Below are 25,707 nucleotides of genomic sequence, written 5' to 3' on the forward strand. Positions count from 1 at the left end.
AGACTTCTCTTCTCGCTTCATTTCATTCATTTGATTTTCAATCGCTAATACTCTTTCTTTCAGCTGATCGAGTCAGTTACTGAAGCTTGTGCATTTGTCACATATTTCTCATGTCATGGTTTTCATCTCTGTCAGTTCGTTTATGGCCTTCTCTGCATTGATTATTCCTGTTTACCTGGGTATCAGCAGCGGAGGCTGCAGAAGATAGAATATTGCTGAACAGCGAGTGTTGCTGTCTGATTCTTCCTCTGGAATCTTTGTCTCAGGGGTGTACCCCGCCGTGTGAGTTGTGGGTCTGCACCTAGTGGGGGATGTCTCCCAGTTAGGCTACTCAGAGGTCAGCTGGGTACTCAGGTACCCACTTGAGCAGGCAGTCTGTCCGTTCTCAGATCTCAACCTCCGTGCTGGGAGATCCACTGCTCTTCAAAGCTATCAGACAGGGGCATTTACCTCTGCCAAGGTTTCTGCTGCTTTTTGTTTAGCTATGCCCTGTCCCCATAGGAGGAGTCTACAGAGGCAGGCCGGCCTCCTTGAGCTGCGGTGGGCTCCACCCAATTCGAGCTTCCCGGTGGCTTTGTTTACCCACTTAAGCCTCAGCAATGACGGGTGCTCCTCCCCCAGCCTCACTGCAGCCTTGCAGTTAGATCTCAGACTGCTGTGCTAGCAATGAGGGAGGCTCCGTGGGCATGTGACCCTCTGGGTCAGGTGTGGGATATAATCTCCTGGTGTGCCATTTGCTAAGACCCTTGGTAAAGTGCAGTATTATGGTGGGAGTTACCCGATTTTCCAGGTGTTGTGTGTCTCAGTTTCCCTTGGCTAGGAAAAGGGATTCCCTTCCCCGTTGCGCTTCCCAGGTGAGGCAGTGCCTCGCCCTGCTTCAGCTCTCGCTGTTCAGGCTGCACCAGCTGACCAGCACCGATTGTCCGGCATTCCCCAGTGAGATGAACCTGGTACCTCAGTTGAAAATGCAGAAATCACCCATCTTCTGTGTCACTCATGCTGGGAGCTGGAGGCTGAAGCTGTTCTTATTCGGCCATCTTGGGCGTGCCCCTCGAGGTTGTATTTCTTAACTTGGGTAATGGTTATGTAGGTGTTTATCTTGTAATAACTCATGAAGCTATGAATTCTTTTACTACACTTTTGTGTTTTGTAGTGAATTATGTTTCAAAATTATACATACTTCTACTTTCTACTTGGACTTCTACTTTCCTTGCTATGGTTCCATATTCACATCAATGCCATTCGCATTACTTAGGTTTCCAACTGTCTTTGTCCTGAGAAAGATAATTTTCCAGAAAGTAAAAGGGGTTATTTGTATTATTGGAAAACAAGTAAAATCCCAATGTAAATGAATACATTATATAGTTTTACCTGACTTTTTCTTTGTTAAAATAGTCAACATTTTTCTGATCTCCTGAAATGAATCAGTATTGCAAGTGTTCCTGCTTGTGCTATCTCATTTAGCCATAATAATAATTCTACAATGTTGGCAACATTGTTATCTTCATTTAAAACCTGTAGAATTTAGGCTAAGCAGTGACATTCAATGCCTAAGAAAGCAGTAAATTAGATTCCAAGTATGTCTGAATACAGTTCTCAACACCTTAGCCAATGTGTCCTACTACATTTTACTAATTCACAAGTATGGTTAACAGATAACCAGCAATCACCTACTGTTAATGACATGATCTAATTTTCTATGTGCTGGATTAAGACTGCCTGTGGTAAATTCACAAAGATAATATAACCTTCGGTGTCTGTTGGTACCTATCAGGGTTCTTCTAGGTACACTCTGAGATTCTTCATATCTTTATAGCTCATAACTCTATTAATGTGCATAATAGAACATTGTAATGCAATGTTCACATGCCTATAACTGCAAGTATATGATAAAATCCCTTAAAGTTTTCAATGTCTTGTTTTCTTTAGCCCTACAGTTTAGTGCACAGGTGTTAGGTGATGCTTGCTAGATTGAGAAGAATAAACATTCAGGAAAACAAAAAAGCCTGTCACCCTCACCAAGACAAGCAGTTACTGCCATAATTTTGTTTAAAGAGTACCCTAAAACATGTTCTTGTGCAAATGGGCACATCTCTACTACTAGTTTGCAAATGGGCTAAAATATTTGCAAAGGGCTCCTACTCAACATGAGCCATAACTTGCATATTCTTGAGATAATTTTTAGAAAGATCAGCTTTTCTGAAAGTATCTGAGCTTCATGGTTTGCAAACACATTGATGATTTAGTTATTTTCAAAACTGTTTGCAAGATTAGGTAGGTACCTGATGAATGAGCTGCATCCCAGCTTCTCTGAGAAAAAGCAAATTTTATTCTGTCCGCTAGAAACAATCAACATGAAAAAAACTCTAAATTGAATGCATTCCACATAGTAATTGGGAAGCATTTCACTATTTCATATAACTCATGAAATGAATCATGATTTTATGTTTGGTCAACTGTTATTATACCAAACAATTCAAGAAGCTGTATTATTTTTATCTAGATGTAGTGACATATATAATCAGTTTTCAGTTAATTCCGTTTTAAAGCAACAGGTTTGAACATGGGTTAATTGATGTATTTGTGAATGGCTATCATACATATTAAAATAAAGTATACCACTATCAACCTTAAAATTACATAAAACCTCTACTGAGTTCTTAACAACACAATTCAGAAGAGGTTTCCAAATTTTGCTATGCTTCTCTATTGACATTTTGATATCTACTTTTTATTGTGCCTGTTAAAACTGGTAAAAACTCATCATTAAACATTTAGAATTTATATAATAATTGAATAAAAATTCTATTTAATAAGTTTGTGAACTTATTTACTCACTGAGAGACAAAATTTGGGTATAATAGGTTACTTCTTTTTATGAAGATGTGGATTTTTAAAACAGATAGCTATCTTTCTGGGAGAGTTTAGCATTTACTTAGCTTAGAATCAGAGTAATGGATAATAACTATTAGCGTTCCATTTTCAGTCCATACCGCTTTTAAAATATGAAAAGCATATAAAATATTTTTAAAACCCTTTTTGTCTTACTAATATTTTTTCTACCAACCAGTCTCTTGATTTCTAGGTCTTCTCATTGAAGGACTTTTGCCTTCACCTGGGATTAAATACGTTACCAATACTATGAGACTCGGTTGATTATCTTTACTACACTGGGAGAGTAGTATACTTTAAGACAACCTGGAGGAAAATTTGTGTATTATTTTATTTTCACCTAATCTTTTCTTAGATCAGCATGGAGATGCCTGTAAGCAGTGGGTCACAGATATAAAGCGAAAAAGCAAGCAAACTGTAACTAATTGCAGTGCTACTGTAATTGTGTGATTCTTCATTTTAGCGTATTATAATTTGTTCTATTATAAATGTCGGAAAGGAGAGGATGACAAATGACCACATGATTTTTTTAGGCCAGTATTCTTGAGGTTAACCCTATCTGAATATATAGAACGATGCATATTCGCTTCCTTTCTTCCTTCTCTTCTTTCTTCTTTCCTTCTTTCTATAAATATTTATTCATGCTAACAATGTGTCTAGCTGTGGAGTAGATGTTTAAAATACTATGTAAACCAAAAAGTTAAAAAATTTCTTACCTTCTTGAAATTTATATCCATGTAGAATAAGACTGTCAGCAAACAAAAGATAATAAATAAATTAGCTAGCACTATATTATATATTAGTTAGAAGTTAGCAGATGCTGAGAAAAAAATATATATACATATCAGGGGAAGTGGAATCAAGAGTGAGGAGTAACTTGGAGAGCAATTGGCGGGGCTTGAGGAGAGGAGTTACATTATCTCATCTATAATGTCGAGAATCATTGGAATAACTCAGCTGTCATGTTGAGAACAAACTATAGAAGAGACAAGATAGAAGCAAAGAGACAAGCCTGGCTACCGCAATAATCCAATAGAGAGATTACCATGGTTTAGATCAGAGTGGTAGTAATGGTGGTAGTAATGAGGGTGTTAGAAAGTGATCAGATTTTAAATATATTTTGAAAGATTTTCTTGATGATTTGAATGTTTGATGGGTAAGAAAAAAGAGAGAGAGAGAGAGACGATTCAAGATGCTGGATGTTAGCAGTTGAAGGGACAGAGTTGCAATCAACTAGAATAAAGAAGGTTGTGGGAAGTACCTGTTTGGAGAAGATAAACAATTTCATTTTGAACAGTTAACTTTGAGACTTTCATTAGAAATCCAAGTGAAGAAATCAAGAAGGCAGTTGGATATACAAGCCTGTGAATATCTACTATGTAGTGGTCAACATATAGATGGTTATTTAAAGCCAAGAGCTTGGATGAAATCACAAGAAGGGAGTATATAGGGGAAAAAATGGCAAAAGAACCAATGAATAGTTAATAAATCAGAGGAAGAGAGAACGAGTGACCACTTAACTAGGAGAAAATGCAGACACATTAGATATCTTGGGAGTCAAAGGAAAAAGGTAAATCAAGTAGGTGAGAGTGATTACACTGCAGGAAGATAAATTTAAAAGACAGCAAATTGGCCGGGTGCAGTGGCTTACGCCTGTAATCCCAGCACTTTGGGAGGTTGAGGCGGGCAGCTCACGAGGTCAGGAGATCAAGACAATCTTGGCTAACATGGTGAAACCTCATCTCTACTAAAAATACAAAAAAAAAAAAAAAAAAAAAAATTAGCCGGGCATGGTGGCGGTTGCCTGTACTGTAGTCCCAGCTACTCTGGAGGCTGAGTTGAGGCAGGAGAATGGCGTGAACCCGGGAGGCGGAGCTTGCAGTGAGCTGAGATAGTGCCACTGTACTCCAGCCTGGGCTACAGAGCGAGACTCTGTCTCAAGAAAACAAAAACAAAAACAAAGACAACAACTTGGTAACTGGATACAGCAATGAATATGTCATTAGTGACCTTGTTTTAAAAAAAAAAAGAAGTGTCTGAAGTGTTGGAGGCAAACGCCCTCTAAAATCTGAATTTAACTGTGCCTTCTGTGGCAAAAAAATTCCCTCATGTAAAAGTACTTCTCTCAGTAAAAGCTGGAAATGTTCTTTTTTGTTACCCTTTTTAAACTACTCAAGCCTCAGTCCTAAGAGTGTTTATTTGTATATGGCTCTTTATCTTTTTAAATATAGTGGTCATGACCACCAGCTAAGGTATCAAATTGGTCAAAATGCTGGCTTCATTATTTTATTTTCTATGATATCTGTTTGTCACTTAACCTCTTTGGCTTCTATGTACTCATGTCAATATTTACCCTCATGGGTTATGACAATTAAATAACCTTATGAAACACTTGGCACAATGCATGGCACATAGTAAGTATTCGATAAGTGATAGCTACTATTGTCATTATTACCATGTTATGGAAGGCCCTGGTGGCTTCACTGGAGTTACTTAGTCACTTTACAATTCTTTCCAGATCCTGTGAAATCTGCCAGGATTCCAAGTTAATCCTGGAAATCTCAGAACTTTTTCATTCATTGAAGAAAAGACTGTGTAAAGCTTTCTTGTTCTTGAACTTGGAAGTCTCTACTACTATAAATTTACGCAATTGAACTTAATCTCTCTGCAGAACTACAGCCCACTAGAGGCCCCTCAGGCAGCCTAACCTGCTGCTGTAGGGTGACTATTTCTTGGATATTATTTCTGTTCGTTGAATGACTCATTGGCCTTTATCTCCTTAAACATCAGGTTGCTCTGGTCCTCACCTCTTTCACCTGGAGCTGCATATCTGCCCTAGTCAGGGTCCTCCAAAGCAGTCTGAAATGCTTTTGTCTGAAATTATCTAATATCTCCCCAGATGTTGGAAAGCATTTTGAATCTCAAGAATGCCTGTATAGGAAATATGAAATAGAGAGTTGGTAAAGATGTCCAAATAGTTTGAAGGAAAGTGGTGAAAGAAGGATAGGGTAGATAATAGTTATGAACAGGAACTTGGAGTCAGAAGGTATTGGGTTCAAGTCCTGGCTCCTCGTTGATCTTGGGCAATATACTGGAAAAGCCCCCTAAGAGGACCATAAAGAAAATGTGTTGATCAATAAAGCTGATTTATTAAAATTACTTACAGCAAATAAGAATACCACATAGATAGTCTAAGTAGCTTTTTAGAAGGATGAAGTTAGGGAAGAGTTTTCAAAGGATTCTCACGGCCTGGACTGGGTAATCAGTAGGTCTTGTAAGGCAGGAATTTGGCTGAAAATTGGGCAGAGTCCATTAAAAATAGACTGAGTTGGTGAGTACAACAGAATGAAGGCCCAAGAGCAGTCTTGCTGAGCAAGCAATTTGTTTTGAAAAGTAAGCTGTTTTATTTGGTTTGCAGTCATATATTCTAGGAACAAGTATTTCCCAAAGCAAACAGCTTAGGGATTATTTTTTGGTTTCAGTATTACTAAATATACATTTAGGAAAATAATGTCTGGACTGAGTATTATTCAACACAGGAAATAAAGTTGGTTTCAGTTATTAGTATTTATGTTCTCTAAGCCTTAGTGTCTTTATCTTTGAAATGCATGTTGTGAGTAGTATATAGGATAAAGTATTGAAAGCACTTATGTCTGGTCATGATGTTTAGCAAATATTCAACATATGTTACCATTATTTTATGATGAAATTAATTAGTAAATAAATAGTCGTTTTATTATTTGTTGTTACATGATATCATTTTCATGGGTCTTATTGAATAAAACATATGCATTTTTATGCTAGCACCAAAGAATCCATGTTCAGATATCAGACCACCTAATTTTATATCCTGGAACATCACTTGCTAATGTGGCTCCTATGGTAGATTGTAAACTCTATTTAATTGTATTTTCATATCTTATGGTAGAAATATTAAAAGTACATTTTTCGATATTGTACTGCTAGTGTTCAAATGGAAATAACTATAACTAAAACATACGTGCTTGTGTAACCCACACCATTAACAATCATTGCTTTATTTGCAGAATGACATGAATTACATAGCATCCAGTGGACCTCTGTTCAAAGATGGCAAAAAGAGAATTGATTACATCTTGGTTTATAGAAAGACAAATATACAGTATGACAAAAGAAACACATTTGAAAAGAACCTCAGAGCAGAAGGCTTGATGTTGGAGAAGGAGGTAGGTGCTTTACTATTATTAGTTATGTGATAAAATGTGTTGGAACAGATATAATCACTTATGGTTTAGAGAGGAAAATATGTATCACATGACTTTATAAAATACATAGTTCTTTTCTGTCAAATGTTAAATAAATGCATGTACATAGCCCTATTAAATATGTATTCACTTTTTAATCTATATAATTCTGTACAATGTAAGTATTTTCAAAGGGCATGACTATTTTTGCAATTTTAAAAACTGAATAAGGAATGATTATAGTCATGTAAAGTAGAAAACTTTATGAAAAGGAAAATAACATTTTGAAAGAAAAAGGTTTGCCAAACTATTAATGTCTGTTTTTTAGTGCTGGAACTTGAGTGGTTTTCTTCCCAAATCTTTTGTGAGTTTTTAAAAAAATGTTCTTGGAAGAATTTATTTTTTCTAGTGAAACAATAAAAGTACCAAGACTCACTAGAAAAAAAAAAAGAAAGAAGGAAAAGCATATCCTCTATAATCCTAGTATCAGAGAAAAATTAAAAAAAAAATTCTCACTATTTTAGTTATACCTTGTATGGTTATAGAAAACACATATTAATCTCATTACAGAAAGAACAAACCTTAAGGTAGAAAATTAAAAGTATAGAAATGTACAAAATAAAAGCCAAAGTCAGTATCTACAATCTCTCAAATCATACCCTTCTCTCATTTGGTGGTCTTGTTAACAACTTGATTTTATCTTGCTAGGTGCCCCTCAATATATTTTCTAAGTATATACAAATATATAAAATTTTATACAAAATTAGTCATGATATATATGTATATATACATATATACACACAGATATGTATGTATGTATGAATGTATCTATCTATCTATCTTATTCTGCTATTCACTCCTGTCATTTAGCAATATATTACAGATATCTTAAATTGCCATTACATTTAGAACCAACTCAGCTTTTTACTAGATACATATTATTACAACTTAGGGATTTATCCAGCTGTTCCTCTACTGAGAAAAAAAATTAATTAACTATTACAGAGACACCTTTACTACTTTTTTTTTTTTTTTTTTCCAGACTGAGTCTCATTCTGTTGCCCAGGCTGGAGAAACTGTGGCGCAATCTTGGCTTAACGCAACCTCTGCCACCCGGGCTCAAGCAATTCTGCCTCAGCCTCCGAAGTAGCTGGGATTACAGGAACCGATCACCATGGCCACCTAATTTTTGTATTTTTAGTACAGACGAGGTTTCACCATGTTTGGCCAGGCTGGTCTTGAGCTCCTGACCTCAAGTGATCCGCCCACTTCGGCCTCCCAAAGTACTGGATAACAGGCATGAGCCACTGCTCCCGGCACTACCACTGGGTTTTAACTAGTTGTAAAAAATAGGAGCAACAAGAAAAACAAAAGAAACAAAAGAAAAAAAACTGTTTTTGATGAAATATCTAGATAATTGCTAACAAGCTTTATCAGAGTGTTAGTAGGCACTTAGATATAATATTGGAATCCCTTTTCCCCCACAGAACATCTCCTGGAATTAGTTTTCTGAGGAACACCCATCAGGAAGTACTAAATTGCAGTTTGGGGTAGCCCTAGAAAAGCTAATCCATTTAGGCCAGACACGATGGCTCGCGCCTGTAATCCCAGCACTTTGGGAAGCCACGAAGGGTGGATCATGAGGTCAAAAGATCGAGCCCATCCTGACCAACATGGTGAAACCCCATCTCTACTAAAAATACAAAAATTAGCTGGACGTGGTGGCGTGTGCCTGTAGTCCCAGCTACTTGGGAGGCTGAGGCAGGAGAATCACTTGAACCCGGGAGACAGAGCTTGCAGTGAGCTGAGATGGCGCCACTGCACTCCAGTCTGGAAGTCTGGTGACAGAGCGAGATTCTGTCTCAAAAAAAAAAAAAAAAAAAAGAAAAGAAAAACTAATCCATTTATGTTTATTAAAATCCTTTAATGTGTATGAAATAACACACACACCATGACTTGACTCTTTACGAGCAAAGAATTACTCATACACAACCTAGAGTTATGGAGCCTGGCAAGTATAATTCTGACTTCAGTTTTCTGTTGACTCCTTTTGTTGTTTCTTTATTATTCCTCTTCCAGGAAGTTTTAACCCAGAATATTCCGCCTCCTCCCCCAATCACTGGTGGCTAATTAAATAAAGAAGTACTTACTGGAAAAAAAAATCTCATTAAGTCAGTGTTGTGTGATACTTTCATTCTTTTGATATCCTTGTGACTTCTCCTCCATATAAATAGAATTAATCACTCTTCATCTGCTCCCAGAGCAGTTTATACATAGATCTTACTATGATACTGGTATTTGTTTTCTCACATATCTCCAACTATTTATTCATTCAGCACATTATTTTGGCTAGCACTGAGCAAGCTGCTGAGAAATATGATAAGTAACAAAGTAACAAACTCACTGCCTTGACTAAATTTATAGTCAGTATAGGAGTCAGACATGAAATCTGTATATTCCTAACAGGTATTGCTCTCAGCTTCTACCTAGTTTTCTTGCCAGAAAGCTCAGATTCTCAGTTCTGAATCTTCCTCTTCCTTGTTCCTCCAGACTTTTCCCAAGAATAATACTGGATGTTTCATCCAAAAAGGGTCCTGTTCTGCTTTTAAAAGGAAGTCTATTTATTCTTGAGCTCTCACTCTCAAATCACTCCCAAATGGTGTCTTTGTTTAGATTGACTCTCAGCAGGACAGTGTCCATTTGTCTACTGTTATTCCTGAACAGAGAGGGTTCTCACCCACAATTACAGTCCTTTTAGTCCACATTCACATTCTTAGGATTTGTTTCCTACTCTTAAATAAATTGCCAGGACAGCATGATCAGGAGGTGTATTCAACCTCAACAGAATATTGTAGGAACCAGCCGTTGCTGCAAACTGCTGCCATTGTGTTGAACACAAGTTACCAGTCTTGACTTCCTCTGTCCTCCCAACTGTGTACCTCTGACTTAGTTTCCTAAAAGTGAAAAGGTTTAAGCTACCCCAGTTTTCCAGAATAGATATTATTAGTTTTGAGGCTGAGTTGGGAGATTCTTATATTTTCCCTCTGAAAAGGCCGTAGAAGCCTTAATTTTACCCAAACCTCTGTAAAAACTCTGCCTATTCAAGCAAGGGAAAGTGCTGCAAATTAAGAAAACAAACAAAAAAACTTGTTACACTCTTTCCACTTGAATAATGCTTGCACAACTAAGAGTACTTCAGAGACTGCACAAGAAAGATGATCTCACCCAGGGTGACTTTCAATCTACACTTACTAATACAATGCTTAAAATTCTTTACTAGGATAACCTTTATCATTTGAAACTGTGATAAGTGGCGTAAAAGGAAAGTAAATGGTGCTAAATGGCTTGCAACAATGGCAGTGGTATGGTCTGGAGGGTGAGGGGAGACTAGAAGAAAGGGAAGGAGGGAAATTTTAAAAATAAACTTTGAATTGAGATTTGAAAAATGAATAGTAGCTGATGTAGGTGAATAAAAGGGCTAGATGTGGTTTTCAATACTGGCTGTATATTAGAGTCAAGTGGTGATTTTTTAAACTATTGATGCCAGATCCCACCACAGCATAGATCAATTAAAGATCACGATGGTGGTGGGACGGAGGACATGGATATTTTTCAATACCAGAAAAAAACCGGGTACTAAACGAGGTTGGAAAGAATGAATGCAGTTAAGTCATTCTTTTTTGTTAGTTTAAGACTTTTGATCAACTTAAGAAAAATGGGAAGTTATTGAATAATTTTAAGCAGGTTAGTATCATGATCACATTTGTTTTCAAAAAAGATAAATTTGGATTACTGAAAAGAACATAGATTTGAAGAGCAAGACTGGATGCACAGAGATCATGGGCGGCATTAGAGACGCAGTTTGTATCAGCAATGTGTCTTTCTCTTAGACCTGAAAGCTATGAGCTATCATATCCTATGTTCTTTCCACTCTGTGCTAACAATTTGCAGAGTGACTTTGTAAAGACATAATTTTAAAGTTTTCTCTCAAGAGTGAATCTCCTGCCTCTTGGGAATTTGGGGTGGAATAATTAAATAATAATGTGAAGTGTGAAGGCAGTGGGTGTTTTGTTCTCTGAGGAGCTTGCCTTCATTAGAGCTGAACAGAATGGTGCCAGATTGGCAGCTTTTGATTCCTGGGGAAAAGGTAATCTTTCTCCCTGACAGCATCAGCCCCGCATCAGGCCCCTGCCCAGTAGCTGCAAGAAAATGAAACTACATTTCTTTTCTTCTGCTTTGTTTTTTAAGTAGAGGTATAGATAAAGAGAAATTAAGTTGAATAAGTTATGAAAGACGGTTATTCATGTTGGTTGATAAAGATCTCTATATATTTTAAGACATACAGAATGAGAAATGTTACGTATGTGCACTTAGCTTGACATTTTACTCGTTGATAGTAGTTACTATAATGCAGAAACATCCTTCTAAAGCATCCCCTTATTGAAGTGTATTAGATTATTTTACATCCTAGAGGTTGAGAGTAATGAATTAATAACCAGTACTAGGCAAGCTGTTCATGATGTTAATTTGAATCCTGACACAGCACCCTCTTCCAGAACAGTCCAGGCTTATTTGCTTTTTTGTCTCCATCACACCGGCTTAGATATAAATTACATAAAATGTGTTCTCAAAATAGGTTAACTTACTCATTTTATAAATGCTTAGTGCATGCCTACTGTGTGTTCAACACAGAGCTAGGTGCTAGGGATACATAAGCAAAACAACGAATCTTCTCTCCTGACTTCTACAGAGCAAATGAAAGTAAAAATGCTATAGAAAAAAAAAAGAGAGAGGCAATAAGAAAGATAAAGCAAGGGCAGACAAGAACTAGCAAGTGATCAAATGATGGAAGTGGAATGAGTGAGACAAAAGGTATTAGCAGAGGAGGTTATGGGATATCAAGGGTAAGATTATAAAAGGCTCTGTAAGTCACTGAAGAAACTTTGGCTTTCTCTGTGGATGAAATTAGGTTCTAAGAAATGGCATGACCTGACTTACATTTAAATAGGTCATCCTGACCCTTGTGCAAAGGGTCAAGACCACTGGGGACAAGAGCGTGAGCAAAGGGTGCTGCTTGAAAGTACTGCAGGAGTCCCAACCAAAGATGATGATGATATAAACCAGAGTGATAGCTGTGAAGGAGGCAGAGAGGGATCAGAATCTGGCTATATGTACGGTAAAGTAAAATCAGGAACAACCTAGTAGTAGGAGACCCAAGTTTTCCTGCAGTTGAGCTTAAATCTTCCCAGATCTTTTCCAGCATTCATCACATATTAGTTACTCTTTCATGCTACTACTGTACTATGGCAACCAATATGCCCAGACTTCAGGAACCACGATGTTCTGAAGGCGAATGAGACCTCCATTCACACCAGAATAAGGCCCAGCTCCTGAAAAATTATTTCTTGTCCCAAGATCTATCTATTTCACAATAGAAATTTTACTTTCAAACCCTGCATGGAACCATTAGGAAGAATGCAAATGATCAGTGTGTTCTCAAGGTCTTGGTTACTCAGTCTTACATAGCCCTACATGTCATACATCTCAGTCTGGATGTAGATTCGTTTTTGTTTGAGTCTAGACTCATTTATTTTCATGAAGGTCACTCTTCCAGCTTCTGGGAAAAATGAGAACTAGATAGGTTTTCTGTAATCTTTAGGGTCTCAGTTTCTCTCTCCTTGAATTACCTCTGAATAAGAACTCATGTCTCCCCAGGAACAAAAAATAAAGTATAGGCATAGAACAATTTAATACATCAAGATGAAAAAGACAGATCTTCTAAATAAACTATAAAGTCTACAGAAATAGTTTTGTTTTGTTTTGTTTTGTTTAAGAAAATTTATGCCCAGTTCAGAGTAAAATGTTTAACTCATCAAGTTAAACCTTGATTCAGGTCACTGTCCTTCAGAGTTCTTCCCAAATCATAGGTTAATGCTGGCTTTATGCTTATGCAACTGAAAGGTCTATACAGAAGGTTTACAGAGCTAAGGAAGAGGCTCTACCAAAGATGAATTGAGTAGACAGAAAGATTCAGGCTTTGAAAGCAATCATCATTTTGGGTAGTTTCTTATTTGAGAGACATGCTGTCAACTGAGAAAAAATATTTCTGGAGAATTTATTAGGCATGGACACTTGATGAGGCGCCCAAACTTTTATAACATTCACACTCTGTGAGGCAGAGATAATTTTCTTCATTTTCCAGATGAGAAAACTGAAGATAAGAGTGGTTAAATAATTTTTCTAAGGCCATAGAGATAGTAAATGGTAGAGATAGAATTTGTACTTAAGTCTTTGTAATTCCAAATACCATGCTTTTTCATTTATACCATGTGATCTCTTCCAAGTAGGCAGTAAAGATTGAGGAAATTCAAACTACGCTTGGTGAGAGGCAAGTTGGTGTAACACTGGTAGCCAACACGATGATTTCAAGTGAAGGATCTTTGTCATCATCTTACCTAAGAACTTTTGTAAGCATAAAGCAAGAAAATGTATAGTAAAACTTGACACGTCTGTCATTTGCCCTGGATGAAGGAGTCATTCAAATAGATGTATGCTTACGCTTCATGTTTTAAAAAGTTTTTCTCATCCCTATCATTCCTTCACAAAAACTTTTCCACCAAATTTGGAAGATTCACTAAAAGATACTGGAAAAAAAAAATCACAATCTTCTCTTTTCTTTCAGTGACAGATTTCCAGCTGGGTGATATGTTTTTAAACAAATGGTTATTTGAATGAATCAACAGTCACTTTAAAAAAATTATATACATTTTTCCAAGCATAGATAATATGTGTAACTTTGGTTGGTCTGAATTCAAAGACCTATAGATATTTGAGACATATTATGTTTACTTCTGGCATTGTCAGTTTTCATTTTAATAATCCTTTGTCTTTAATTTGAAACAAATGTATTTTAAATAGGAAAAGTCCTTTGGAATTTGCACTGACATGAAAGCATCTTAAGCTATTTTCCCATGGTGATTTGCAAAATACTAGTACCTCATTAAACTATGGGGAAGAAACAATCCTTGATCCAGAAGTTTGGAAATTCAGCATAGTTTATCTCCTGCTTGGATATTTTTTAGCAAATGCATGCATATTAAAGTGTCTTAGAAGTCCTCTAATGAGAAACCCAAAATTTAGTTGATCATGGAATGAGCCCCCACTTCTTTGCTTCTAATACTCTATGGAACAAACTGGCAAATCCTGGTCTGTGAAGGTGCCTGCCCAATGGAAAGGGTAGCCATGTTGCCTTCTAGGTTTGAATATTAGGCCAATGACATTGATTCTCTAAATATTGTTTAGAAATGTTGGTAATACAAAAATAAAATATCATCTGGCAAATCCATGAAACTAGCCCTGCTTAGAATTTGGGGCTATAGTAATATATGCATATGAAAACTTTGTAGTTTAATTTTAAAACATACATGATTTTAAATTAAATTGAGTTATTTCTACCCTATTCTTGAGCTTTTAAGATTCATATGTTTCTTGATAAATTACATCTAATGGAAATACAATGAACAGTGTTAATCAAAAATGGAGCTCAGCTGTGTCTAACCTGGTGGGTGCATCTAAAGGGAAGCAAAAAACAGTTCTTTTATTTCAGATGTTTTGCTCCTATAATCACATGAAGGATAAGCTCTGTGTAATTCAGTGTTAGAATGGACATAAACTTGTTCCATGCTCTATGAACCTCAGATACTGTAGGATCTTCAGGGAATAACTGTGTTGGCTTTCTTTCAAAACAGGGTCCAGTATGAACATGAGTGATATATGATGCCTAGGGAGTCAGTTATTTATTTAGTTATTTTAGACTACTAAACCAAATCTAAGAATCGTGATGATTCTCTTATTCAAAAGGGTATTAGATTAGCAAACAATCCTGGAATTTCCAAGAATTAAACCACAGTACCCCATTTTGTAAAAGCTCTTTACATAATCCTTATGCATACTTGACTCTGCTTAAAAACCTTTTGTCTAGTCAAAGACACTTTAATTCTTACTTGTTAATACAAGTAAAAGTGGATGAAAAGATGAAAGAAAGAAAGCAAATATGACAACTCTATGAGCTAACAGACTTGTATGATATATACCCAATTTTTTTCCAGTATTATCACAGGACCAAGCACATAGTTTGAGGACCTAGTAGTTACTCAATAAAATGTAGTAGAAAAATTAGTGAATTAGTTAATAAATGACTGGTGGTAACTGGCAGTATTTTCTTCCCCCTCTGAACTGGAATGGCGTCATGATAAAAAGCCCATCAAAAATAACTCCACATTTTTAATTGGTTCATGATTGATTGTTCTGATTGGGGATTCTGTATGTTGAAAATCATCAATGTAAGAAAATGCACTAATGCACATACATGGTTATTTCTTGTACATAGTGTCATTATTACATTTTTATCAAGGTTTTTCTTCATTAAGATTTTTTTATCCATATACATTTATTTTAAATCAGTGACAGTGATCATGCATAGTCAAGGGGACAATGTTGTTTATTCCCAAATCAAACTGTGGCATGATATCATCAGCTCTGATTCTAAATAATGTTGCCTATCTTACTATCATTTGCAGCCAGCTATTGCAAGCCATGATATCATGTTTATTAAAATTCACATTCCATGGGACACGCTGTGCAAGTATGCAGAGAGGCTGAATATCAGGATGCCCTTCAGGTACTTTCAAATTTTACTTTATTTTATCTCAATATGTATTAAAATGAGTCTATCTTTTGCATCACCTTAGAGCAAGAAATGCAACCCCTTCTACAGAGAAAATGCTTTTTCTTTCAAAATTTCAGTTATTCTGGACAGTTATTTTCTTTTCTTCCTAATTTGTTTGTCTAATTTGGTAAACTTTCTGATTCCCTGGACACTATGTCATTTCAAGGTGGACCTGCCTAGTGGGAAAGTAAAACAGTTATTTTCCATTTTAACTTACAACAATTTGCAAGATCAGTCTCACTTCTTATTTAATATGGGTGGGCAGAACCCTTCTTAGTTTTGTGGAAGGCCGAAAGTATAAGTGCATAGCATTTTCCTTGTGTATAAATTGTCGTCCTCCATATAGTCATTAGCAAGAATCATTTCTCAGGTCAGTGCAACCAGGATGGGTTCTTAATTCTGTCCTCAATAACAAGAAATAAATGGTAATAGGAGGACTGCTTCTTTCAAGATTTTCCAGTCCTTCCTTTAGGCAAGTAAAGATTAAATAGGCATCCGTTTCCCTATATTGAGTATCTTGTGTTTTATGCAGAATGTGTCACTTTCCTCCATCATTTCTCACAGTAAAATTCAACAAAGCTCTTACTATGCACAGTATTTACTCACATTGAAGACATGAACATGTACACTGATGTGGAGCTTAATATGCTTCCTCAGTTGCTACGGTTTTAAAAGGTTAAGCACAAACAAATTGCCAAGTAAGAGCCTCTAGATAATGAATATAAGTGAAAATTAAGTACAATCCAAAACTATGGAGAAATTTCTCAGATCTGGTAGCATGAAAGACTCCAACTCTGGTAGAAGTGCTGATATTCTCAAATATTATGACAAACCTCTACAGTATTCAAGATAAAATGTGAGGTATTGAGCCTCATCTTCTTAGTCATTTAAAATACCTAGGGCTTCAAAGATGCAACCATAGTCATTGACCATAAATCAGAAATTAAGTGTTGAAAACTACTGAGGAATCTTCTTGATAATATTAGAATTAAACACCTAAATTAATTAGCTTATATTCATGCTTGGCTAAGGCTTTAAAAATTCTCTGTAGAGTTGATATTTAGAATATATGCAAATAATTCCTCAAAGATCTTGGCAAAAAAAATAATAAAATTTTAAAAAAGATAAATAAAGGAAATAATATTATTTCCAATTCCTCAGCACCTTATAAAAATAATGAGTAAGACTCCTTTAAAAAATCCTGAGGTTTGTGTATTTTTATGAAGTACCTCTGAAAGACACCAGTAAGCACCTGTGAGATATTATTTGTGTTATGGTTAGAGAGTTTGAAGTTAGTAGCGGCTAGTTTCAATTCTGGTCATTATGTTGAACTAATTTTGAAGGTACAGCTAGGTAAATTTGCATTTGTGGTAAACAACATTTCTTGAGTTCTGGAATTTTTCTATCTTCATGCTATATAACCTTCTAAAAAGTCTTTTAAAATACTTGACTTGGACTTATTACAGATGATAATGTATAATAATAATATGCCGATAATGGCAGAATACTTGCTCTTTGCTCAAATTTATTCTGTGGTCTGTGCATATTCATGTTATACAAAACCATGCAGCATAAAAACAGCAAAATAAATTTTAAACTCTCAAATAATTTTACAAGTAGCAATCTTCAAATTTAGCATAGATATGGTTAATAATCACCTTTGTTTTTTCACAGTGGGAGTCAAACTTGATAAAAATATTCTGAAATTCAATTTGAAAACATTTTCTGTGAGCCTTACAACTTTTCATAGCGTCCACTTTGTATCTTATGATTATAGTTGAAACACATATAAAAATATTCACTGAAGTATAATTTATAATTGTGAAAAATAAAATATTTCATATGTTATCATTAGTGGATATAAGCAAATTAGAATACAACTTTGCAATGAAATATAATTAGTTTATAAAATGAATGGGTACAAAGATTTCTTAGTGATTTTGGGGAAATATTAACTAAAAAATTTTAGATAAAATACACAGCATATGCAATTATTTATACAAGGTGATATACATGTAAAATTTATAGCAATGCAGTTGGAATGAAATATAATAAGAGATTGAAAGGATTGCTTCTGATGAATGGAATTGTGGTTCTCAGTTATTTTCTTTATATTCTTACAAAAGTATATATTGTTCTAATTTGACTGCATTAATGTAAACACAGGATGCAAAAGAATGACACAAGATAATGACCTGTTTTCTAATATCAGGATAAAATTGCTACAGAAAAAAATCTAATAAATTAATCCTAATTTCAGGATCTTTCATTGTGCCCCTATTCTATGATTTCATCATTGTTTCTAAGCATCATAACTGAATTTATGTACAAACTAGTTTCCTTGTAGATTAAAGAGGAGAAAGCCCTTAGCAACTATCATAAGCATGTCATTTCAGTACACATCAGTATAAAGTTCAGTTCAGGTTGAGTGAACATGGTATAAAATATGTTCAAAGAGGCAGCATGTCTTCCACCTGCCTCCTCTAGACTTCATATGAAACAGATGTTTGCCATGATTCCAGAACATTGGTTCCATTTTTTCTGTCCATTGTTGGCATTATTTAACTTAGCTCTGGCACAACCACCTATTATTAAGATGTAATTATAATTTCATTCAATAGAATAGTGAAATATAAATACAACCTCAGTGTCTTGATTAGCTCGGGATAGTAGAACAAATTACCACAGACTGGATGTCGTAAGTAACAAACATTTACTTGTCACAGTTCTGGACACTGGAAGTCTGAGATCAAAGTGGCAGCATGGTTGGGCTCTGGTGAGGGCCCTCTTTTGGGGTGTATCCTCACATGGTAGAAGGAGGGATAGCTAGCTCTCTGACCTCTCCTGCAATTCATGAGGATTCCACCCTCATGACCTAAGTACTTCCCAAAGGCCCCACCTCCAAGAACCATTAAGTATTGGAATTTTAACATGTGAAGTTTTGGGGAATACAACTGCTTTGTCTATTGCAATTGGTAACAGATGTTTGCCTTACCCTTAGTATTTGATTTTCATAATTTCAAAAAAGGCTTTTCTTTCTTTAACACATGTTCATTCTGCAGTACTCTATCCAGGAAAAGTCTTATAGAGAGAATGGGAACACATTCTATGGTGTAGTACTTCTCATACTGCTCTTTCCATCATCTCAGTTGGATTATACTAATTTAAAAAACAATGGAAGTCACAGCATGTTTGGCCTCTTTTCTTTTCCCTTATTTCTGCCTTTTCAAATAAACTTCAAGGAACTCTTAGTGATGGAATAATTGTTATTCCCTTACCTTAGATTTAAAAAATCATTATCACAATTAATTTCTTTGTTTCTCTTCCTAAGAAGTACATTAAAAACATTCTCTTGCTGGATTCTGAGTGACCTTCCTTTGTATGAAGTAGAGCTTAGGTCTTCAGGCTATGCGCCACCAGTGTTCCTCTGTCCCAAGGGAGATTTTGAAGAGGATGCTTTCTTGACTCAGACCATATTTTTAAAAAAATGATGTTCATTTTTAAATTGCCTGGTAGGAATGCATGTAGAAGAAGTGTTCTACTATATCCAAGGAAAAAATGAAAAAGGGGGGAAAAAAACATGGAACATATGCAGTTACTATCCCTATTAATTGGTGTTTTGCCTGAAGTTTCTTCTTTATAATGTTTTTCAAAAAAATATGATTATTGCATTGTGATTGTGGAAACTCTTAGAAAATACCATGGAAATTCTCATGATTTACCAATAAAAATATTTTAAAATATGCAACATTTTCCAAAGTGTGTCCAAGTAATACTAGTTCAACAGGATCTTAAAGGAAGAATATACTGTGACCAAATTTGTTTCTGAATTTCTGAGTTAATAAATAAGAGTATTTACTGAAAATATTTTTAGAGAAGTGGCTCTCAGTCTTTAGAGCACATTAAAATGACCTGAGAAATGATAAAAATGAAGATTTCTGGAACCTGCTCCCAGAGATTCTGGAATATTAGCTTTGGAATAGGATTGGGTATATAAATTTTTAGCAAGCATTCCAAATGTTTGTGATGCCCATGGTAAGGAACTCTTGTCTTGGAGATTTAAATATTTTAATAGCTTTTATATATTTTATAAATTTCAAGAGACAGTTATAAATTGTATAACCTTTTCCTAATTTCCATGTGATACTGGTGTTCTTGAGAAAACAGTCTGAGAACTGCTGGAACACAGAGTTCTTTCGGAAATCCTTCAAAATCAGTTTCAATAATGGATGTAACATTAACTCCTTAGGAACTAACTTGTCATTTATTTACAATGTACACTGGAAATTTGAGATAGCAGCCAATTCATAATAAGGAAATGCTATTGAAGCAGAAACTAAGTGGCAAAGTATTTTCGTGATGGCCAATCTAGTCTCCAATTGACAACTGTTAGCATGTTCAAGAGAAAACACTGACTTAAAATTAAATTATACAAAATAATAACCTAAATAGGAAACATACACGTCTCTTTTTAGGATAATATTTTTTAAAAATTTATGCATTCAAAATTTTGCCCATACAGAGCAGTTCCATGTTTATTCATCTTTGAAACCTACCTGTCAGATTCAACAAAGAAAAGTTGCTAGATTTGTTAGCTATAACCGTTCTGCAAGTTTTTTTCTTCCTCCTTCTGTTATAAACGTGAATCTTGAGCATTTTATCTAAATTTTCTGCTTGGATATATATGTAAAACTTTTATTTGCCTACATTTTTCTAGCCACTTCTTTATTGACTTTTCTTTCAAAGTAAATATGACCTACATGTTGGACCTGATGTTTCAAATCTAACCAGGACAATTTCAAAGGTTTATAATAGTCTACATTTTCTAGTTTTTGTCATATCAGGAAGGACTTAGCGCTGCATTCCAGAAATGTCAGATCCTTTTAGCGTTTTTCTTGTGATCCAAAGCTGATTCCTATTCATGCTTACCTCTCACACATTAAGAGAGTTCAGCACATTTTAAGATAATTCAGTCATCCTGTGGCTTTTCAGATGGAGTACCCAGATAGGGCCAACCTCACATTTTTTGTCAAGCTCATTCTTCTGCAGATATTTTAAACAAAGCAAATTTGGGGGCTATACTTTTAAAACATTAAGAGCAATCATTTTTATCATAACTGGGGTTAAACTTAGATCACTTTTTATGCAAAAATAATATGCAATATAAAATCTAAAGGGAGCCTAATATAAAATAGATAGGAGCATGGGGGTCAGGATTTCATCCAATTAACTGTCCTCCTCACTTAGCCCCACAGGCATCTCCACATGTAGCCATTGACTGTGTTGAACTCTGGCTGGAAACAGTGGTTGAGACAATCATTTACTTATAATTTGAAGTGGTTGTTGTAATAGGTAGATAGATGACTGCAGCCTTGCCACAAGGTATAAAATAGCAGAACTTTTCAAATGAAAAATTAAGGGAAAAATAAAGCTCTGTACATGAACAGTATGCAGTTACTAAATTACAAGATGGAAGATTATAGGTAGAAAAGGATTTGGCCCTGCACGTTCATTTACACAGAAGAATTAAGGAGAATTACAGTTTATTGTTTGCTTCCTGGATCAAAGATACGTGGTATATTGAGACTATAAAAACAAAATTTGCCCCCACCCAGAAAACCTCTCCACAACGATAGAAAAGGAAGAAAACCATTTCGTTATGGAATAAACACTAAACCAGAATGTGATGCATATCATAGTCAATTCACTAAAATTTGTAAAGGCAGAGGGAAATCTCATTTTTTTTAACATAGCCAAACAAATACAACCTATTGCAAGCATGTTCTCAAAATAAACAATAACTAGTCCTTTATTAGTCCGTTTTCACACTGCCATAAAGAACATCCAGGAGACTGGGTACTTTATAAATGGAAACGGTTTAATTTACTCACAATTCTGCATGACTGGAAAGGCCTCGGGAATCCTAACAATCATGGTGGAAGGGGAAGCAAGCACCACAAGGTAGCAGTAGAGAGAAGAAATGAAGGAGGAACTTCCAAACACTTATAAAACCCTCAGATCTCGTGAGAACTCACTCACTATCGTGAGAACAGCATGGGGGAAACCTCTCCCATGATCCAATTACCTCCCCACCTCAACACCTGCGGATTACACTTCGAGATGAGATTTGGGTGGAAACACAATCCCTTAAGTAAGAGGACTTGACAGCACCGTTCATCACTCATAGTTCATTCATAGATTCACCTGGTAATTGGGCTGTTAATTAGCTTCGTACGAAGAGAAATAAAACCTCATATCTTTTTGACAGGAGGTACTTCTGCTACCTGGTGCAAAGCATCCACCAAGGTTAAACTCCTATCTGTCACAGAAACTGGGCCAGGGGACTGCTACCTCCCTTCATGTTTGCATTTTATTTTTATTTATTTATTTATTTATTTTATTTTATTTTATTTATTTATTTTTTTTTTTGAGACGGAGTCTCGCTCTGTCGCCCAGGCTGGAGTGCAGTGGCCGGATCTCAGCTCACTGCAAGCTCCGCCTCCCGGGTTCACGCCGTTCTCCTGCCTCATCCTCCTGAGCAGCTGGGACTACAGGCACCCGCCAACTCACCTGGCTAGTTTTTTGTATTTTTTTCTTTTAGTAGAGACGGGGTTTCACCGTGTTAGCCAGGATGGTCTGGATCTCCTGACCTCGTAATCTGCCCGTCTCGGCCTCCCAAAGTGCTGGGATTACAGGCTTGAGCCATCGCACCCGGCCTCATGTTTGCATTTTAAAAAGATGGCCCCTAAATCCTGACAAAGGGCCCATCTCATTTTCTAAAGAATACATTTCAAAAGACAGGAGAAGGTACTTACAATGGCAAGTTTTCTTAAGTTAATGCTCTCAGAAGAGAGAGGGAGAAATCTCTTCCATTTTCAACTGGGAGAATTAAGTCTATTATTTTTCATTTTTATTTGTTCTTACCATATAAGTGGTCTAAAAAGTATTTATATTCATCTTGTATGACTTTCTCCATTTTTTTTATTTCTCCTAAAGCATTTTCTCAGTAGTTTTTTTAATTGTTTAAGGGAAATATTCAGACTACCATCAATAAAGATAGAGAGCAGTGTTGAGTTCAAATGCCAAGCAACCCTCTCCATATTCTTTTATAATATTCCTAACCATATCCACTCCTGATAATTACAATTGTAAATTTTATCTCCTTTTAATGATGTCCCTGGATTTGTTTGATGCTGGAAATTATTTTATACCAATTTCCACATTTGTAGTTTTTTTTTTTTTTTTTTAAATACTGTATTTAGTAAGTGTTTATTAAATGAAAAATACTCTCTGGCACTGAAAGAGATAAATGCAACTGTGAATTAAACAAAGGCTCATCCATTTATTCATTGGCCATAAGTGAAGAGCTGTGTTACATCTGGGAAAATAGTGCAAGACAATCTATATAGGGGTGGTTCTGAAGAAAAGATGAGTTTACAGTCCAGTAAGAATTGAGTGAAGTACGTACATAAGTTTTGTGTATGTTTGAAAAATATGGAGAAGTATTTAAAGTGTCAGTTTAGGATAGATATAACAAGCTTCAATGTTCCATATTTGAAGTTAGTGTTGGAATATGGCAGGACAACTTTAAAATTATTTTCTGGCAATATGATTGCAGTGAAATATGGTATCTCCAAAAGTTTGCAGTGAAAGGGATTGCAATGAAATGTGATATCTCCAAAAGTTTTTAAGTTTTCTAAGCAGCTAATAACGTACTTAGGGCTAAATATCAGTTGTCCTATTAACCCTGCTTTCTAGGTACCACATCATAGAGCAGTTCACTGATCCTATGAAATGAATTTTAGTGATGGGGATAAAGAGGTATATTAGAAGAGCGAGAATCTCAGATTCCTGAGCTCCAACATGAGCATGTAGAGAAAATTAGGAGATGAATTAATTATGTCATCTTAATTTTTAGTTTCTCTAAGAAATGCTATACCTCTACTTAAAACACTCAATATCTTCCCCATTGCTTTTCATCCAAAAACTTATCATTAGCTGTTAAGGCCCATTATCATCTGTGCCTTGTCTACCATCCTCCACTCTTTTATCACAATGCTCAAGTTCTAGTATATATTCTAGCTATTACCAAACTGGCTGCAGTTATCTAAATCTTATAATACTTGGTTTTGTCCCAATAACTACCTTATATGCTACTGTTCCCTTTGTCTAGAATGTCATGTATAACCTCTTTACCCAAAAGACTATTCCCATTCATGCTTCGAGATTCAATACAGGTGACATATCCTCTGGGACAACTTCCCTGTGTCCTTCATCCTTCACTTTTAAAAACTAATTGAGCTCCCTTTCTTGGGTATTTCCATAGCCTCTCTGTTTTCTTGCATTTTCACATTTTATTTGAACTGATGACTTCTCACCTCAACTATCAAGAAAGCTTCTTGAGGGCACAAACTGACCCTACCTCTTTTTTCTCTAAAGTTTTAGTGGCTATAACTTACACTCCTTAGCAAATCAGAAGTATTTATTACATATGTACTAAATGGATGTGCAGATGTATGGATGGAAAAATGGAAGGAGGGATAGATGGATGGATGGCCTTATATAAAATGTAAGAAAATAATTCAGTTAGTACAAATTGAGTGGCAGAAGACAGACTTTCAATAAATAGAATTAAAAATAATTGTTTTTTTGCAAAAGTGGTGTTGATTTATTAGAGTGTCTTTATTATTAGTATCTCAGATTCTGAAATTAAAACAATGTAAAGTTGATGTTCCTCATAGTATGCTGGGTTATTTCAAACATCTTGAGTTTCTTAAGCATATGGAACTTGGGGTATAGAAATGCTCAATATGATTAAATGTTGTCACACACTCATATCACTTTATTTTCCTATAACTTTCCTCATCTGTTTTCTATTATTTTTTCAGGAAAAAATGCTATTACACTGACGGGAGGAGCAAATCAATGGGCAGGTTGGTGGGTGATGAATCATTTCTTTATAACCACTTTTGTCATTTGGAAAAAGCATAAGAAGATATTTGATTCCCCATATCAGCAGTTGTAAATTGTAGGAAGAAAAATTCTATTGATTTGTTGAAGAGATTTCCAAAATGACTTATGCCAAATTGAATAACATTTAAAATCCGATAATCTTTTTGTTACAATTTATCACTACCATTCTTGGAATTGTCCCATGTTCTAATGTTATGGAAGGAGGCCTTTAATTGCAAGTTTGCATGTTATAATATCTTAATTTTAAAAATAGTTACAAGACCAGGATCGATGGTTAAATGATGACCCACAGTAACAGAACAATAAACCCAACAAAGACCTTCTGTATCATTCAGTCCAGTTCTCTCATTTGAAAGAAGTGGTAAAGACTAGTGTTCAGAGAGGTGAGGTGCTTTGCCAAGGCCATATAGCATCTTTTGAATTGCAGACCCACTCTTATTCTAACCCCAGAAGGTACCTCTCTTATCCTAGTATTGAAAATGCACTTTTGAAGAGCTTTACCTCAAAGCATTAGCTCTTTACCTATTGTGGTAAGAATAACTATGGAAAAGGAGTTAATCAAACCACGACCCTGAAACAGAAGGAACACTCTTCTACCTGAATCGTCTTGTCACTATTTAACTGGAAGAAATCAGCTTCCATTTAATGAATGCTCAAATAAAAATCTTCTTACCCTTGGCAGTTTTCTGCACCTCGCCAAAAAATCAGTTAACAAAGATAAAGCATGTGAATGTGGTAGAGTATGCTCCATTAAATAATGTTGCAGGATGTATGTTACAAATCAGAATAACACAAAAGCTAGAATAACTGTAGAGTGTGAATAACAGACCATTTTAGGAAATGATTCAGTAAATCTAATTTCTTTACCAAAGAAAATGGAATGTAATTTCA

The 25,707-nt window shown here is 35.5% G+C and overlaps 1 protein-coding gene across 3 annotated transcripts in view; it reads left to right on the forward strand.

Annotated features, from left to right (window-relative positions):
- Window positions 1-25,707, forward strand: part of ANO3 (anoctamin 3) — a 479,469-nt gene that overhangs the window by 309,624 nt on the left and 144,138 nt on the right. For all 3 annotated transcript variants that reach the window (XM_011964701.1, XM_011964700.1, XM_011964702.1), the window contains 3 exons: window positions 6,939-7,097; window positions 15,695-15,795; window positions 24,732-24,776. In XM_011964701.1, the coding sequence (XP_011820091.1) occupies window positions 6,939-7,097; window positions 15,695-15,795; window positions 24,732-24,776 (305 nt within the window). The remainder of the gene's footprint in view (window positions 1-6,938; window positions 7,098-15,694; window positions 15,796-24,731; window positions 24,777-25,707) is intronic.

The sequence above is a fragment of the Mandrillus leucophaeus genome, unplaced genomic scaffold (assembly GCF_000951045.1).
Source record: "Mandrillus leucophaeus isolate KB7577 unplaced genomic scaffold, Mleu.le_1.0 Scaffold700, whole genome shotgun sequence".
Taxonomy (NCBI): Eukaryota; Metazoa; Chordata; class Mammalia; order Primates; family Cercopithecidae; genus Mandrillus; species Mandrillus leucophaeus.